This window comes from Mytilus edulis, chromosome 4, assembly GCF_963676685.1.
Source record: "Mytilus edulis chromosome 4, xbMytEdul2.2, whole genome shotgun sequence".
NCBI classification, from domain to species: domain Eukaryota; kingdom Metazoa; phylum Mollusca; class Bivalvia; order Mytilida; family Mytilidae; genus Mytilus; species Mytilus edulis.
Genome location: NC_092347.1, coordinates 31,983,556 through 32,000,104, shown reverse-complemented (window position 1 = coordinate 32,000,104; position 16,549 = coordinate 31,983,556). Strand labels below are relative to the sequence as shown.

At 33.1% G+C, this 16,549-nt stretch overlaps 1 protein-coding gene across 1 annotated transcript in view; it reads right to left on the bottom strand.

The window, feature by feature from the left end:
* Window positions 1-16,549, bottom strand: part of LOC139519461 (transient receptor potential cation channel subfamily M member-like 2) — a 71,893-nt gene that overhangs the window by 25,674 nt on the left and 29,670 nt on the right. Inside the window, exons 11-14 of the mRNA XM_071311565.1 lie at window positions 15,356-15,475; window positions 6,272-6,328; window positions 3,037-3,166; window positions 669-719 (exon numbers count right to left, since the gene is read on the bottom strand). Of these exons, the coding sequence (XP_071167666.1) occupies window positions 669-719; window positions 3,037-3,166; window positions 6,272-6,328; window positions 15,356-15,475 (358 nt within the window). The remainder of the gene's footprint in view (window positions 1-668; window positions 720-3,036; window positions 3,167-6,271; window positions 6,329-15,355; window positions 15,476-16,549) is intronic.

The following is a 16,549-nucleotide window of genomic DNA, read 5'->3' as shown; positions in this document are numbered from 1 at the left end:
CCCTCATTCAAACAAATAAAGCGTAAAGCTTCCATTTCTGATATACGTCTTTAAAACCAGTTTGCATGGGAAAACATAAAAAAAGAGAAAAGATCCTTTCTTAAGCTTTCCTTTGCTAACAGAGGCATCGATGCCATCAACTTGGGCTAACCTTCATAATAAATCAGTTCACTCGAAAAATACTTTTATATTTAAAAGATGAGTTTGAAAATTTATACCTATACCAACCCCATTCCAACTAAAATTTTCAATTACAATCAAATGTTGCAGGATCAAAATATTGTCTAAACCTCCTGATTCCATCGGTGTTAGTTCTCATATTTATAGAGTTCTCATATTTATAGTATCCAGTTCCCCACGTTAATACCGGTGACCTAAAATTATGTATAACACTTTTTTGCAAAATATATTATCCAAAGCGCTGAATTATCGTGATCCTTGATCCCCGCGAAAGAAGAAGTAGATACTCTTTTCGGACGCATTAAGGTGGTCGTTGATACACATCAGAATTTAAAAAAACAACTTTATTTAGTATTTCAAATAAAATCTTGAAATAATTGATTTACTGCGTAGAGTAAAAAATACTTTTTATATAATTCATCCAAAATTTAAGTGTAAATATTAAATAATTAATTCAAAAGAAAAATCAATGTCATTCATATACTAACCGTTTTCTGTTACAACATTTTTCCTTGATTTGGTCTCTTCAGTTTTCTTTCCTAAATGAAACAAAACCAAACAGTAGACCTTTTGTCGTTTAATACCTATTTCGATCGTGATCTAATATTCTGTATTATATATTTATAATACTCACAAAGAAAATGTTCTAGTTCATCTAAACATATAATGTATTAGATTTATTCTTTTAATGGCTAAGTATTTAACATATTAGCGGGCGCCCAATCCTACCCTCATCTGGGACAGAGGTGTTTAATAGTTTATTTCAAACCAAAAGCAATACAGCTTATAGGTATAGGTGTAACATTACAACATAACATAAGAACGAACTGTAAAAATCAGTTCTTATGTTGTTAATCTGCGAAAGCAATGTAAAATCTATAAATTTGCTTTCGCAAATATACAGATCTACAGTGCAGGCGTTTGGTGTCACGATATCTCAGTAGCAAAAAATTGCGAAAGCAAATTTACAGATCTAACATTGTTGGGTTAATGTTTAGACGAGTTGTATATACATAATGTACACAGCAATGTATCACCATCACTGCTGGTGATCCGATGGATAAATCTGTTGTAAAGTTGTCACTGGCTCAGACGTACTTCTAAATATAATTATTTTCTGTGACTGTATCTTACATTTATTTGTAGGATCCTTTACTATAGATAATTTAGCTGATCTGTAAAAATAACATCTCCATACCTTATATATCATGTACTGTAGTACGACGCTAGATTAAAGCTGACGTGGAAAGGTAACACCCGGCCACCGAAAGTTTCATTTTATTAAGCCCAGGTGGTCGTGTGGTCAAGCGGGACGGCTACAGTGCAGGCGATTTGGTGTCACGATATCTCAGTAGCATGGTTTCGAATCCCGGCGAGGGAAGAACAAAAAAATTTGCGATAGAAAATTTACAGATCTAACATTGTTGGGTTAATGTTAAGACGAGTTGTATATACATAATGTACACAGCCATGTATCACCATCACTGCTGGTGATTCGATGGATATATCTGTTGTAGAGTTGTCACTGGCTCTGACGTACTTATAAATATAATTATTTTCTGTGACTGTATCTTACATTATTGTGTAGGATCAATTACTATAGATAATTAAGCTGATCTGTAAAAATAACATCTCCATACCTTATATATCATGTCCTGTAGTACGACGCTAGATTAAAACTGACGTGGAAAGGTAACACTCGGCCACCGAAATCTACATTTTATGAAGCCCAGGTGATCGTGTGGTCTAGCGGGACGGCTACAGTGCAGGCGATTTGGTGTCACGATATCTCAGTAGCATGGGTTCGAATCCCGGCGAGGGAAGAACAAACAAATTTGCAAAAGCAAATTTACAGATCTAACATTGTTGGGTTGATGTTTAGACGAGTTATATATACATAATGTACACAGCCATGTATCACCATCAATGCTGGTGATCCGATGGATAAATCTGTTGTAGAGTTGTCACTGGCTCTGTCGTACTTATAAATATAATTATTTTCTGTGACTGTATCTTACATTAATTTGAAGGATCCTTTACTATTGATAATTTAGCTGATCTGTAAAAATAACATCTCCATACCTTATATATCATGTCCTGTAGTACGATGCTAGATTAAAATTGACGTTTAAAGGTAACAACCGGCCACTGAAAGCTTCATTTTATATAGCCCAGGTGGTCGTATGGTCTAGCGGGACGTCTACAGTGCAGGCGATTTGGTGGCACGATATCTCTCACTGGCATGGGTTCGAATCCCGGCGAGGGAAGAACAAAATCATTTGCGAAAGCAAATTTACAGGTCTAACATTGTTGGGTTGATGTTTAAACGAGTTGTATATATAGATAAATACATCTAATTAAAACACAGAGTGGACGTTGCCGGGGACTTGTATATCCAGATAACAAAAAGACAGTAAGTACAGATCTGAGAGTACTTGCAGTTACTGACAGCTAGTTTGAAGTCAGTGGCAACTAATAAAAACGATCATGCATCTAGGACTGTTCTTTTTGTAAGTGTATGTCACAGTGCAATTTAAAATATTGTTATTGGCTCTAGTAAATGCATATATCACAACTTTTAAGATGAAGCACAATTCAAACGATTTTGATATTGAAATGTTAAAAGAAAATCGCTAAAATAATTTTCATTGATTTTAATTATTAACGATGAAGTACTTTATTTTACAGATTATGTGTTAGTTCATACTGTTTACTATTATGAAGTGACCCCTGTGTACATGCATAATATCTGATATTAATACACATTACCGTTTATTTTAATGAAGACATTGGTCCAATTTTGCCTATATAAATTGGCAATAGTTCAGCTTATTGTTAGTGAAACTTTCTACAGACCTTTCGTGTAATTAAGAAACTGTCGACATAGTTCTCTACCGACTTTAATGCACTGCGACTCAGACTTTGCCTCGACACCATCTTTGCTTTTCTGATACTTTTCAAATAAATCTACATGGGATTTCTTCTTCTGAGAACATAAAATTGTTAAATGTTTAACATGTATAACGTTTAAGTTGGATCAAAAACTCTCAAAAGACCCACTGTCTACACTTGAATCATTGAGAACTTGACAACTCTAGTTTACTCTTGGCATACTTCCCAATATTATCATATATATAGATGTGGTTAAGAAAACCATTTGAGATTCCTTTTTTTTTTTTTTAAATAAATACAACCCCGAAGAAAGTGCTTTTCTATGTGTAAACCTCATATTCAACATTAGCACCTGATTTCACTCCCAATTTTTAATTTTTAGTGGAGTTCGTGTTGTTTCTTAATTATTATTTATATCTGTTGATGTTAATGACTGTGAGTCTTTGTTTATTCCTTGTTTTTGATTGTTATTGTCTTATTGCTTCGACCATATATTAATATCCTTTTGCAGTCACTGAATTTATTTTTTCCATTGTGTATAATGTTGGCTATTCATTTTTGTCGAGTTTTATTTATGACAACAATATAGAATACAGCTGGAGCCGTGTCAACGAAGCTGTCCTAGGACTAGGACATGTCTTAGGATGGTCTTAGGACACGTCTTAGTCCTAAGTCAGGTTAACGAAATTCTCTTAAAATAAGATATGTCCTAAATTTGGTCCTAAAGTTAGGACATACAAATAGGTGTCTTAGGATAGTCCTAAAGGTTACAATGTCCTAAAATTTAACAAAAACAACAAATATGGCATAAACTCAATACTAAAAATACATATACAATATTAAACTATCATACTGTTATGAGAATTAAATTAATACAACAAATTTATTTTCAATTTTTGTTAAAGATTTAATTGTATTACATTGTATTATTTCGTGCTGCCTTTTTTGAAGCCTAACACATACAAGCATAAAAGCAACATTTTTGCAACTAAACTAAAAACGGTGCAATATTAATTAAAAAATGGGGAAAATATGACTTTTTTTTTTTACTAATCCTCATTCGATACATGTAATTAAATCGAGTGGACCAAAGGACAAAACTAGTTCATCGACTAAAATTGCAGCACGAACATCGCATTTAACAAAGTTTCGTGACTATTTACTTTTGTTTTCGTATTAAATTCATTTATATATCTTTTATCATATTATTAAACAACGTTATTTATTAGAATAACGTTAAATCTTTAGCTTTTATTTTGCGTTAATTGTTTTCCATATAAAAGTCTTCCTCCCTCTCTTTATACATATAGATACTAAAATACCATTAAATCTATGTCATAGCAATCTCAACATATTTTTTCAATTAACAAAATGTGTTAGGATGGTCCTAGGACCATCGTAGTTAGGACTGTTCTAAGACAGCTTTGTTTTACATCCTAAGACATGTTTCAGACACGTCCTAAGACCATCCTAAATAACGTCCTAAGACATATCTTAGGACATTTCCTAGGATACTTTCATTGACACGGCCCCAGGTCAACTGAATTTAACGAGTTCCGGTTCAAAGTTTAGGTTTTTATCCCCAATCCTTCATTAAAACCGTTTGTAAGGGTTGCGGTATATAAATAATAACCATATATTTCTCGAATTATATATATTTTATTTGTTCAACGCTCGAAAAAAGATTAATACATGTTCTATACCGTATGTAAAAACAATTTATCAGAAGTATACGATTTAAAGGTAAATACATGAATCTTTTTTCAATATCGGCCCAGGTATTATCCCTCGACTTAAGCTGGGGTCACACATTCACGATTTTTACTGCCTTCCTTGACAGGACCATTCCCGATTACAATTTGTCAAAAGTCTGATCAAGATCCTGTGAATCGTGAATGGAAATTCAAACTTTAATTAAAATTTGTAAAACAAATAATTTAATCACGACAACAATCAGATATTGTTCAGGAAGCGTCGATATTCAACCGTTTCTAAGCGAATTTATCCCGATAATCCCGTTCTCAATCCGATTCTAATCCAATTTGTATCTTTCTCCTGGAAAAATTCGACCGAGTCTGTCACGACTGCGTCCCGATTCTACCAAATGTAATCCGACAGAGATAAGACAGTGACCAGACACTGAACCGACGCTGACAGAAGTTATCCGTTCGGAATTTGTCGGCATACTCGTGATGATCGGGTACTGTCGGAACGTAATCCTATCACGGTCCGCTCTATCGTATTGCAAACGGCTTTGTCTGGTCTCAGTCGTATTGTATTCTGTAATTGTCGGGACTCTGACGTGGGTATCATTGACGAATTTCGTATAAATAACGGGACTGTTCCGGAACGGTTTCGGCAACAACGGTTCGCAATCGACAAGAGCTGGATGCAATCTGAACTCAATCGGCAGAAAAATAGCAATGAAAAATTTCTCCAGATCATTCCCGTTCCACAGGACACCGTCTGGAATACACAGAACATCGTTAGGATTTTGAATCAATAAAGCAGAATCTGTCAAGACATAAGCACGATTATAATCCGACTACACAAAATCGGCTGAGTTTCCCCGAATGTTACGGGACGCACATAACTGTCGGGGTGCTTCGCTGAACTATTCGGACCCTTCCCGACCCGTAGGAATCTGTTACGAACTTAAACGACTGCGTTCAGACAATGATAGGACATTCCAGATAATTAAGGATAGTATTCCGACTTTTTTACATTTCGTGTCGTATCGCTGTCTGATCTCAAACGGGAGCAATAATGGGCAATGTGTGAACCCCGCATTAAGCCTCTTGGGATGATCCTCGTGTTGATATAGAAAAGCCATGTATCGATCTCTATATATATTGTGAATGATCCTCAATTTCCTTAATGTTTTATTGTGATGAGATGTGTGTGATAACAAAATTATTGTTGAGACCTTAATCCTCCTAAAATTGCCTACATAAACTTCAGTTGAACGTAAGTGGATAGTTGTCCTAATTGCAATCATACCACATCTCCTTATTTTTATCATAACTGCAAAAATGTAAATTTTGTGGTAAATTATTTTGGTGTAGATCCCAATAAACTACCAAGAATACACCTCTGATCAACACTGCAGATTGAATATTAGAAAAATACTTTAATGTCATTTTTCAATGTTTTTTTTTCATTACTACTTGCATTATTTCAATTCATTAACACGATTTACCTTTAAGACGGCGCACAGGTGGTGGCAATCATGTTTACAATCTTCACACTTTACAGCCTGGAAAACATGCCATATGAAACTTTTTAAGTATTTAAGCCATTAATAAATATATTGTGTAAAATTTAAATGCTTCTGTATTGGTATCATAAGAATCATTATACTTAAATATATAAAATGAAACTTAGTTAAACTTTCTCAGACAAATAACCCAAACATGTGTTTTCCGTTCTAAAAAATGTTTTTTTTTGTGATGATTATAAATTCTACATTAAATTAGCTTCTTAGCATTTTGATTAGACAGGGTAGTTTATTTTAAAACAAATATTGCTAATTAAAGCAACAGTAGTTTATTAATTTTCAAATTACGTAAAGCTATAAACCTGCAAGAATCGCACACACAATGAATGTGATTAAAGGCATATCACACAACTAATCTGGTGTCTAAAGATAAAAGCTCGCAAAAATATGTCGCTATCAAGTTTAGTGATTAAAACATTGTAACAAACAAACGATGTGTCATGGTGCCGGTGATACTTACTTTATACTTAATTTATTTAGTGTTGATTTCAAGCTTTTTTCTACATAGATATAGGAAAATGTGGTGTGAGTGCCAATGAGACAACTCTCCATCCAAATAACAATTTATAAAAGTTAACCTTTATTGCTTCAAACGTATTTGATAATTCGTAGTTTAAAATGTTGAAAGTAAATATTTCTAGTAAAGCGCTTCGAGTTGAATACGAAAAAATGATAATGAAAAGCGTAGCAAAATCAAAAGTTTTGACATAACTGCAAAAATATAAATTTTGTGATAAATAATTTTGTGTAGATGCCAAAAGACTTCCAAGAATACACCTCTGATCAATACTGCAGATTGAATATTAGAAATATACTAGTTCACAAAAGTAACGATGCACAAGACTTAGTTTGAATTCAAATTTATAATGAAATACAATGAATAGTGAAAACTGTTAATTGATCAAATGAATAACATTCATTTTTAAATTCTCAAATATTTGCAAAGGCATTCAAAATTTTAAACATACCATGCTAAAGTTAAAAGTTTTACGTTTAAATATCAATTTTCGAATTTTGGGGTAAACATACGGTTTTTAAACGTTATTGCCTTAAATCAACGGATTTGATAAGAAAACGACACTCTGGCAATATCATACCAATTGGGCAATTATTTACCGTGGTTCAGTGCATCCAATTTTATTATACATGGCAAATACATTGCCTTGTAACATTTCCTTTGTTGAATAGTATATTAAATATCGTGATATTTCTGAACGGATTGGCATTTATTGCTTTTTATATATAATGAGATTTTTTTTAAAGAAGATCTCAGACAGGTGCAGTCTACAAACTGAACTTTATATTCGAAACTCATTCTATATTTAAAGAGACTTGATTTACACTTTTATTGAAAACTGAGTGTGGATTGCACCTACAGTTCCTTTGCATTTTCAAACGAGTTATTTTTTTTAATTAGCATGTACATGTAATGCCGGAAAGTTTGCAATAAGTTCAATTTCAAATCTTTAAACGAAAGTGTCGACTTCATTAAGGTTAAAGTACAAAAACTAAAATCTACATAATTACCTCATTGTAAAGATCCGGAAAACAGCTGTGGTCAAATTTAACATCATGTTCTTGTATGAGTACAGTAACGTAGTCTATATTGTCCGCCTCAATCGCTTTTGTCAGTAATTGTACAAAGTACTTAAAACAGAAATCACAAACAGATCTGAGTATAGTTTTAAGATAGCAAGTGGGCATGCAACCAGCAGATTATTGTGTACATGTAAGTGGCTCGGACCTTGCACAAAACTGTTTACCTGGTATCTAATAGTTCATGTTTGTAACAAAAAGCATGTAGCTGGTTTCAATTTCAGTGATACATTAACATAACAATTGGCAAATTGTGTTTAAATATATCAAAATGACATCAGTATACTATGTTATGACTGTAATATTGAATGGCTATAAAATGACAAAATATAAATGCCAATTTGTTTTTTTTTAAATACAGATTTAACGAATCATACAATTGAAAAACAATACGATAGCAAAAATTTGAACTTAATAACTCGTATGGTGCTCCAAAATAAATACAACTGTTTATAACTGGAATAAAATTGACAATGGAAATGGGAAATATGACAAAGAGACAACAACCCGAGCAAAAAGCTGATGACAACAGAAGGCCACCAAAAGGTCTTTAAGGAAGCGAGAAAATCCAACAGTCGGAGGTGGTCCTCAGATGGCCCCTAAATAAAAATGTGTACTAGTTCAGTGAAAATGAACGTCATACTAAACTTCTAAACATATAAAAAACTGCAACAAATCGACAAATAATCTTAGAAATTAACTTGACAAGTTTTATATCATTATATCGACCATCATTATGATACGTAAGATAAAAAATATGAAGAAGTCGACGCGATGAATGTGCCATATAGGTGTAATATCACCAAATCATGGTACGTCACATCCGGTTGTAGGATGTACACTGTAGATGTAGAAAATAGGTCGAAAAAAATATTCCCATGAATTTGACAGTTGTAGGTCATTAATCCTACATTTTATTGCAGTAAAACATTTTCTGTGTCATAAACATATGTCTTGGGGTACTTCAGAGCACTATTATTTTTTTTTATCTGGGGTTTCTATAGAATACTTTGAAAATTTGAGCTAACATGGTTACTAAAGCTTGTACACAGGTAAAGTAAGGGGGATTTGATTGGTTAACTTGCAGTGATGGTTATTTTCTTATATGCAATGAAATGTTGGGTGAATTTTTTTTCTATAGTACTGGACAAGATAAAACTTTACTCATGTCAAGTATTTCTTTATTTGAAACAAAGATACATTCTGCACAATTTTTTGGAAAGTGTAAATTCAACAAAGACTAAAAGGGGAAATCATTAGTGGTATTACACCTATAACTGGTGAACGGATGAACATGCAGAGCAACATTTCTAATAAAATTATTCACAATGTATCATATCTTGATTTTCATAGACGCTTTTTAATGACTCATCAAAAATAAACACGGAGATATGTTTGGCAGTTTTTTTAATAGCTTTATTCACGGTAACAGATGAAACGATAAGTAGCCTTTCATAACGCCGTCACACATCAGCGTATAGATCGTCCGTTTGCCGGGCGTGGTAAAAAATCATGTACGCTGTCAATATGCTAGTAATTTTGGATGCATTCAACCTGTCAATCATATCTGTATCGTGTGCACAACGAGCTTTAAGGGTGTATTTGGCGTTCGAGAAGCGTACCTTAGCGTTTATCGGGCGTTCAGGTTACGTATGTAGACGTATGCCTGATGGGTGTCTAACGTAGATGGAATGCACGCTACGAAGGAATAAAGTCTCTTAAACGTATTTGAAACGCGTCCCGGTCGTATCTGGGACGATAATCTGTGCTTTCGGCGTGCCTGGGACGTTTTATTATGGAGTGTTTGTTACGAAGATACCCGCATACGTTTTAGTTGAAGTCGAACGATCTTGAAGCGTATGCAATGTGCCCTAAACGTGTCTCAAACTTATCTGTAGCGTTTTCAACGCGTTTGAAGCATATGTTTTGCATGCTTATACATGTAGCGTACAGGTATACGTTTGACAAACGCTTGAGCTGGATGAAATTTTTTAAGCTGCCTCTGGAGTGCAACTAACATATACCGACTTTTATTTTTTTTTCTCTGTACGTCTGGTGCACGCCGGTCTATATGCCAATATGTGACGCCGGCATTAATCCAATTGATTTGAAAATGACTGTACACTAATAAGATATAGTGGCTGTCAATTTTTTTTACAGACGATCTTTTTTTCAACAAACACTATAAGAATAACATTCAAAAATTTAAACCGTTAATATTAATAATATTGCTGTAGACATAACATGTACCATTAGACGAAAAGCGCGTCTGACGTATGCAATTATGATCCTGGTACCTTTGAAAACTTATCATATGTCACAGTCGTAAATAGGTTAAAAGACAAACATCCTTTACCGACACTAAAAAATGATCTCTTCAATGTTTGTCTGTTTCACACAAGTACGTCATTGTATACTAATTTATAAGTTCTTGTAGATATAAATAAAAAATGAATTGCAACCAAAACATTATTACCGTATAAACACATCTTAATTTAAAATAAGAAGTATAATAACAATTGATTTGCTAAAATACAATACTCTTTCTAGATGAATTCTGTTAAATTCCATCTGATAATGTTCTATGAAAAAATGATATGGTAGCTGCTAATAGATTCATCAGTAAATTTGATTTTTTTCCTCAGACAAAATATTTTGAGCTGTTAAAGAAAAAAGCTTACAAAAGTAAGTGGAGTACACAGGTTGTGTGTTAAACTTATTTCAACAAAAGAAATGTTAATACTATCATAAAGCTTTAAATTTCTTTATTTTTATTTTTTCAGAACAAATAGGATTTTATAAACTAAAGAATACATCATTGAGAAGAAAAATATATATATAAGTCTTAGTCTGCTGAAATGGCTGTATAATTCGTAAAGTGTAGGTTTTGTGGTATTGTGCTTGTAACTCTTGCATTCAGCCTCACTATAGCATACCAGATTGCTGTGAATAGGAAACCAGGAATGTTATCTTCCCTGCCAATTATAGTCTCTTGTGCAGTGCACCCAATGTAGCCAGATATGGAATTATCTACGAGGTGATATATGTAAGATTGGTATTAATTTATCCCAGGTAGAACCGCAAACACTTTGAGAAGACAAAGGATAAATAGTTCTACTGCCTTGTATGTGACTTTTAAATTCAAAGGCTACAGGAGTAAATTAAAACATAAAATCAGGGTAAAAGGACCAATTTTAGATTATACGTTACAGCAATCGTTCCTGATGAAGGTTAAACTATAAAAGCGCTTCGGACGCAAGAAGTTATTAAACGTGATGTTTTCATTTTTCTAAGGGAACTATCATCCTGATAAAAAAAATCCGAACCTCCACATACAAGATGTAGCCTCGGAAAACACACTGTGTCTAAACAACACCGGCAAAAATTGTTAGGACTCGATGGTATATAACATCCGGCACAATGACGGAACATCAATAGATAGAAGAAAGGTAGGTTTCTCCCTATTTTCAATATTTTTTATGATATCAAAGAATATATATACATATACAACTATTTGCTATTGTGAGATGAAATATGATCTACAACCGTTCTATATTAACGGAGAAATGGGTAAAAATGCACGTCAAAATGACGAATTGAGTGAAAGTTGCCTCGAAATTGTTTAATTTCTCGTTAAATTGTTCACATTGTACGGAAAGAAAGGTACGGGAAGATAGATACTGACACGGAGATTCCAAAACTAGTCATTATAAACATCTCAATACTTGTATTTCTGAGTATGGAACGAAAGAAATGGGTCATGTCTAAATGGAACTGGCCGGTTTTGTCAATGTTTACCACCCGGTTTTGTCATAGATTTCACAATGTATAACCCGGATTTGTCAAATAAAAAAAATCATAATCGCATTAAATTATAATTGATTATTTAACTTCAGCGTTAAAAAGGATTTTTGTGGGTCGTTTGAAAACAAGTTCTTTTTTAATTTTAGTTTCTTGTGTATAATTCGGAGTTAAGTATGACGTCCATTATCACTGAACTAGTGTACATATTTGTAGGGGCCAGCTGAAGGACACCTACGGGTGCGGGAATTCTCGCTACATTGAAGACCCATTTGTGGCCTTCGACTGTTGTCTGCTCTATGGTCGTGTTGTTGTCGCTTTGACACATTCCCCATTTCCTTTCTCAATTTTATCTTTCACAGGACAACGGCTTATTATTTATATGAGTTTCGGATTCAAATAAATAATAAGCAAACACTTGAATGCCTACTCTTATAGAACATAAATAATTTTAATTTTACTTTGCATTCCAAAATTTTAGAATAGATAGAAATGAAGGTTATAACGCAAACTGAGGTTAAAGCTCTCTAAATATGCGTTTTCTATAAGAATTATGGAAAATATGTTTGAATTTGAAATTAGAGTTTACGGTCTTAAAATCGGAACATTCAATTTGTATGTGCTTTTCTCTCACAATAGGATGGGCACCTTTATAGGTAATCTAATCACAGAATAAATGGTAAAGAATATTTGTTCCGACAGGAATAGATATTATGACAATGTTTATAACAATGCTTCCATTGGAATTTCTGTTAGGCGGAACAAATATACATTGACAGGTCAATATATTTTGACAATATATACGGACAGACGGATTCAATTTATTTCACAGTGGATGTAATTTGAACAGCCTTTACATACAACCGTGCGTAGCGAGTCGAACAATATTTTCAAAAAAATCGTTAAATACATAGTTTTTTGGCAATCAAAGGTGGGATTGGGGTGGGGTGTTGCAACCTATTCGTCTTCTAGATTCAACACTTATCTTATAAAGTGTATACCGAATTAAAACATTGTGAGAAAACAGGGACATCCGCGAAATAGGATTATGTGAGTTTGATTATGTTTGTTATAAACATTCTCATTGATATTTTTAAACAAGCGAGACCCAGTAATTCGAATACATAGCGTTTTGAAATATTTGTATAAAGCTGCATATGTCAAAAGTATGTAAGAAGGTTTGACTGAAACATATACATGTATGGATCACAGATCTAACGATTTTTTTTCTATTTGCCATATGTCCATTGCCCTTGCCTTTGACCTCATTTCTATATTAGTTTTTCTTTTGGCCACATGACGATTTATGTGATCGTGAACCTATGTCCTTGATTAGTTGGTAAATGTTAAGCATTTTGTGTTGTTGGTTTTTATAATTAGAATGTGTTCATGTCCGTCTGGCAGGATTCATTATACCTCGACTTAAATGGTTCCAAAAACAATCGGTTAAGTTTCTGCGACCATTTTTTTTTTATCTTACAGACCTTCAAAATAAATTGAATAGCGATCATTTAAGCATTTGTGACATGTCAGTGCGTACACGTAAGTATAAATTATATGTCTTATTTATTTTTGTTGAAAAAGAACGCCAATGAAGTTGTTTGCTATGTCCGATCAAATTATCTCGTTCGTAAAATTTTTAGTTGTTACACATTTTTTTTTAAATTCAAAAACGGTGCAATTTTGTTTGAAATTCTTTGTTGTTTTTAGCTCACTTGACCCAGCAGGAAAAGTCATTTTTTTGTCATCACTTGGCACCGGTCGACCGTCGTTCAATGTCTTTCAATAAATTGTTTACATACATTTTCACATCTAAAATTACTAGGCTGCATTTAACAAACCTTATCTAAAATCATATGTCTTTTTTTATAATTAGGGTATCTAGTTTTAAAAAAGTTTACTGTGACCCCGCTTGTCAACCAAGATGGCCCTCATGGCTAAAAAATTAACATAGGGAGACATGCAAGTGCATGATGTCAATTATTTAAAAACAGCCGTAGATAAGAAAATTCGAAAGGACCAGATGATTATCTTCAAAATGTTGAGCTCTACCATTTGTCCATTTACTTCAAAATTCTCACATTACTTCTTAAAGGAGTTATTGCATTGCCCTTTAATGACGAATTTCAAGTTCTTTTTATCAATTTCTATTTATTATTTTCAAATATATAAAAGTAATATAGCAAAAATGATAGGGAAGACAAGATATGCAAATAAGTCGACTTGGCCGTTATTCTTATAAAACTTATTGACCTTTAATTACGAGTTTTTTTTTTTATTTCTTGGCGTATTTACACGCCCGTCACAATTTTGACAGGACGTATTATTTTATACATCCGTTCGTCCGTTCCCCATCTATCAGTCATTCTGTCCGTCCGTCCGACTATCTTATCTATCCGTCTATCCTTCTGTCCAACGTAAACACAGCGCACCGTAACTTGAGAACAGCTTTTCGTATTTTCATGAAACTTAACATAGTTATTTCTTATAATGGTCAAACGATATGTAAACCTTTTAGTGAAAATCAAATTAAATCTTTTTGAGTTACAGGACTTTGTAAGTAAAACAGGGGTGTGTTTTTTTTTTACATGTCGCGCCATATCTCAAAAACGATTTATCATTATTACATCAAACTTTACACACTTCTTAGTTATATAAATCTTAACTTCTGCATACTCTTTGGTGATGTTTTAAATTTTGTTTAAGCGTTACTGAGGGTTTTTTTTGTAAAAAAAAAAGGGGGGGGGGTCACATATTTCGATGTATCTCAAAACCTATATAAAAAAATATCATAATGTTATAAAATAATTAGATATCTGTGTTTGCTATTGAATATTTATATTCCATTAAAAATTAGTTTGAAGTTAAATGAATTAGGGATACGCCTTTTCGTGTTGTTGATTCTTTAGTTTTCTATGTTGTGTCATGTTTACTATTGTTTTTCTGTTTGTCTTTTTCATTTTTAGCCATGGCGTTGTCAGTTTGTTTTAGATTTATGAGTTTGACTGTCCCTTTGGTATCTTTCGTCCCTCTTTCATATGGAAAATGTGTATTACTATAATTACCTATGTCCAAAAGTGATCGTTTAAAATAGATTTAGACACGCCAAGTATACTTTACAATAAATATACATATTCAAATTCTTTCGAGAGACAATGTTCAGATCCGTGTTAACGTTGCTTTTCATACATTGTTGGTTTTAATTTTTTTTTTAACCGGGTGATATATATAGACGAAACAGGGTAATTGTGTAGTAAACAACATTGACAGAACCGGTGTATTTTAATTTGACATGACCCATATTTCATTCGTTACATACACAGAAATACAAGTATTGAGATGCTCATAATGACAAGTTTTGCAATCTCCGTGTCAGTATCTATCTTCCCGTACCTTTCTTTCCGTACAATGTGAACAATTTAACGAGAAATTAAACAATTTCCAGTCGAGATTCACTCAATTCGTCATTTTGACGTGCATTTTTTTTTATTTCTCCGTTGATATAGAACGGATGAGGTCAATATTGCATCTCACAATAGAAAATAGTTGTATATTATGTATATATATTCTTCGATATCATAAAAAACATAAAAATAAGGAGAAACCTACCTTTCTTCTGTCTATTGATGTTCCGTCATTGTGCCGGATGTTAGATACCATCGAGTCCGAACATTTTTTGCCGGTGTGGTTTAGCCACAGTGTAACAGTTCTTATTAACATTACAAAATACTAGGTAACAAAAATAGTCAATCATTACTGTCCTACACACTAACAGTGTCCAGTGTAGAAAAGAAAAAAAGTATATAGATAAGTTGAAATGAGCAAATAATAAGCGTGTATTTGAATTCAAGTAACTGTAGTTATTACTCCTTTGAATGGTTTTGGCAATTAAATCATCCAGAATTTGATGCACATAGTGATTTGAACTCAGAGGGAACATAAAAACCCACCCTATCCCACCATTGAGAATATTTTTCTGCTGTTTGTTGTATATTTTCAGATATTGACAAGAGAAGCGTCATGGATTGGACAGAATATTACCTGAATACATAGTTTTACTGAAGGGCTAAATTAATCACAGTTGGCGTCTGGTAGCCCAGTTGTCATTTGGAGAAAACATTTGATGGTTGCCCTTCAATGTTTTAACTTGGCCATTAATGAGAAATTGTCGATGAATGCAAATTCGTTGGCCAGTTGATACATAGTTAAACTGTCCTAATAAATCAATGACAAAAAATTGCCAAAATTCAAACTTACTATTTGTTGTTTTTTTATTAAGATCATATATTAGTTTGTCTTACAATTTGTTTTTACATATGTTTAACGAAGGTAATCTGGAGTCGTTGAAAATATTACGAGGGATTTCAACGAATTTGGATTATCTTTTATCTTGTATATCGTATTCCTAAATTGACTTCTGTTGGTTTCTTTCGAATATTTAATAAAAGATTTGATGAATTCTTGAATAAAATCTACAAAAATATTATGCGTATTCAAAGAGCAAAACATCCATGTTTACTTTTACAAATTGTTATTTGGATGGATAGTGACTCATTGGCACTTACACCACATCTTCCTATATCTAGTCTATGCTCTCCTCTGTCCTGATTCAATGCGATAGACTGAGCATGTTAAGACCGGTGGGTTATGTCGCTTGTAATGTCATTTTATAAGAAATCTTTAATACAACTCGTGCCGTTTGTGAAAATAACTATTGGTTTTAAATAATATAGCATATGAAAAATAATCAGTTAGCAAATCGATAAAGTAAGGTCGGGAGACAACTGACCTCCTTTTAATAGT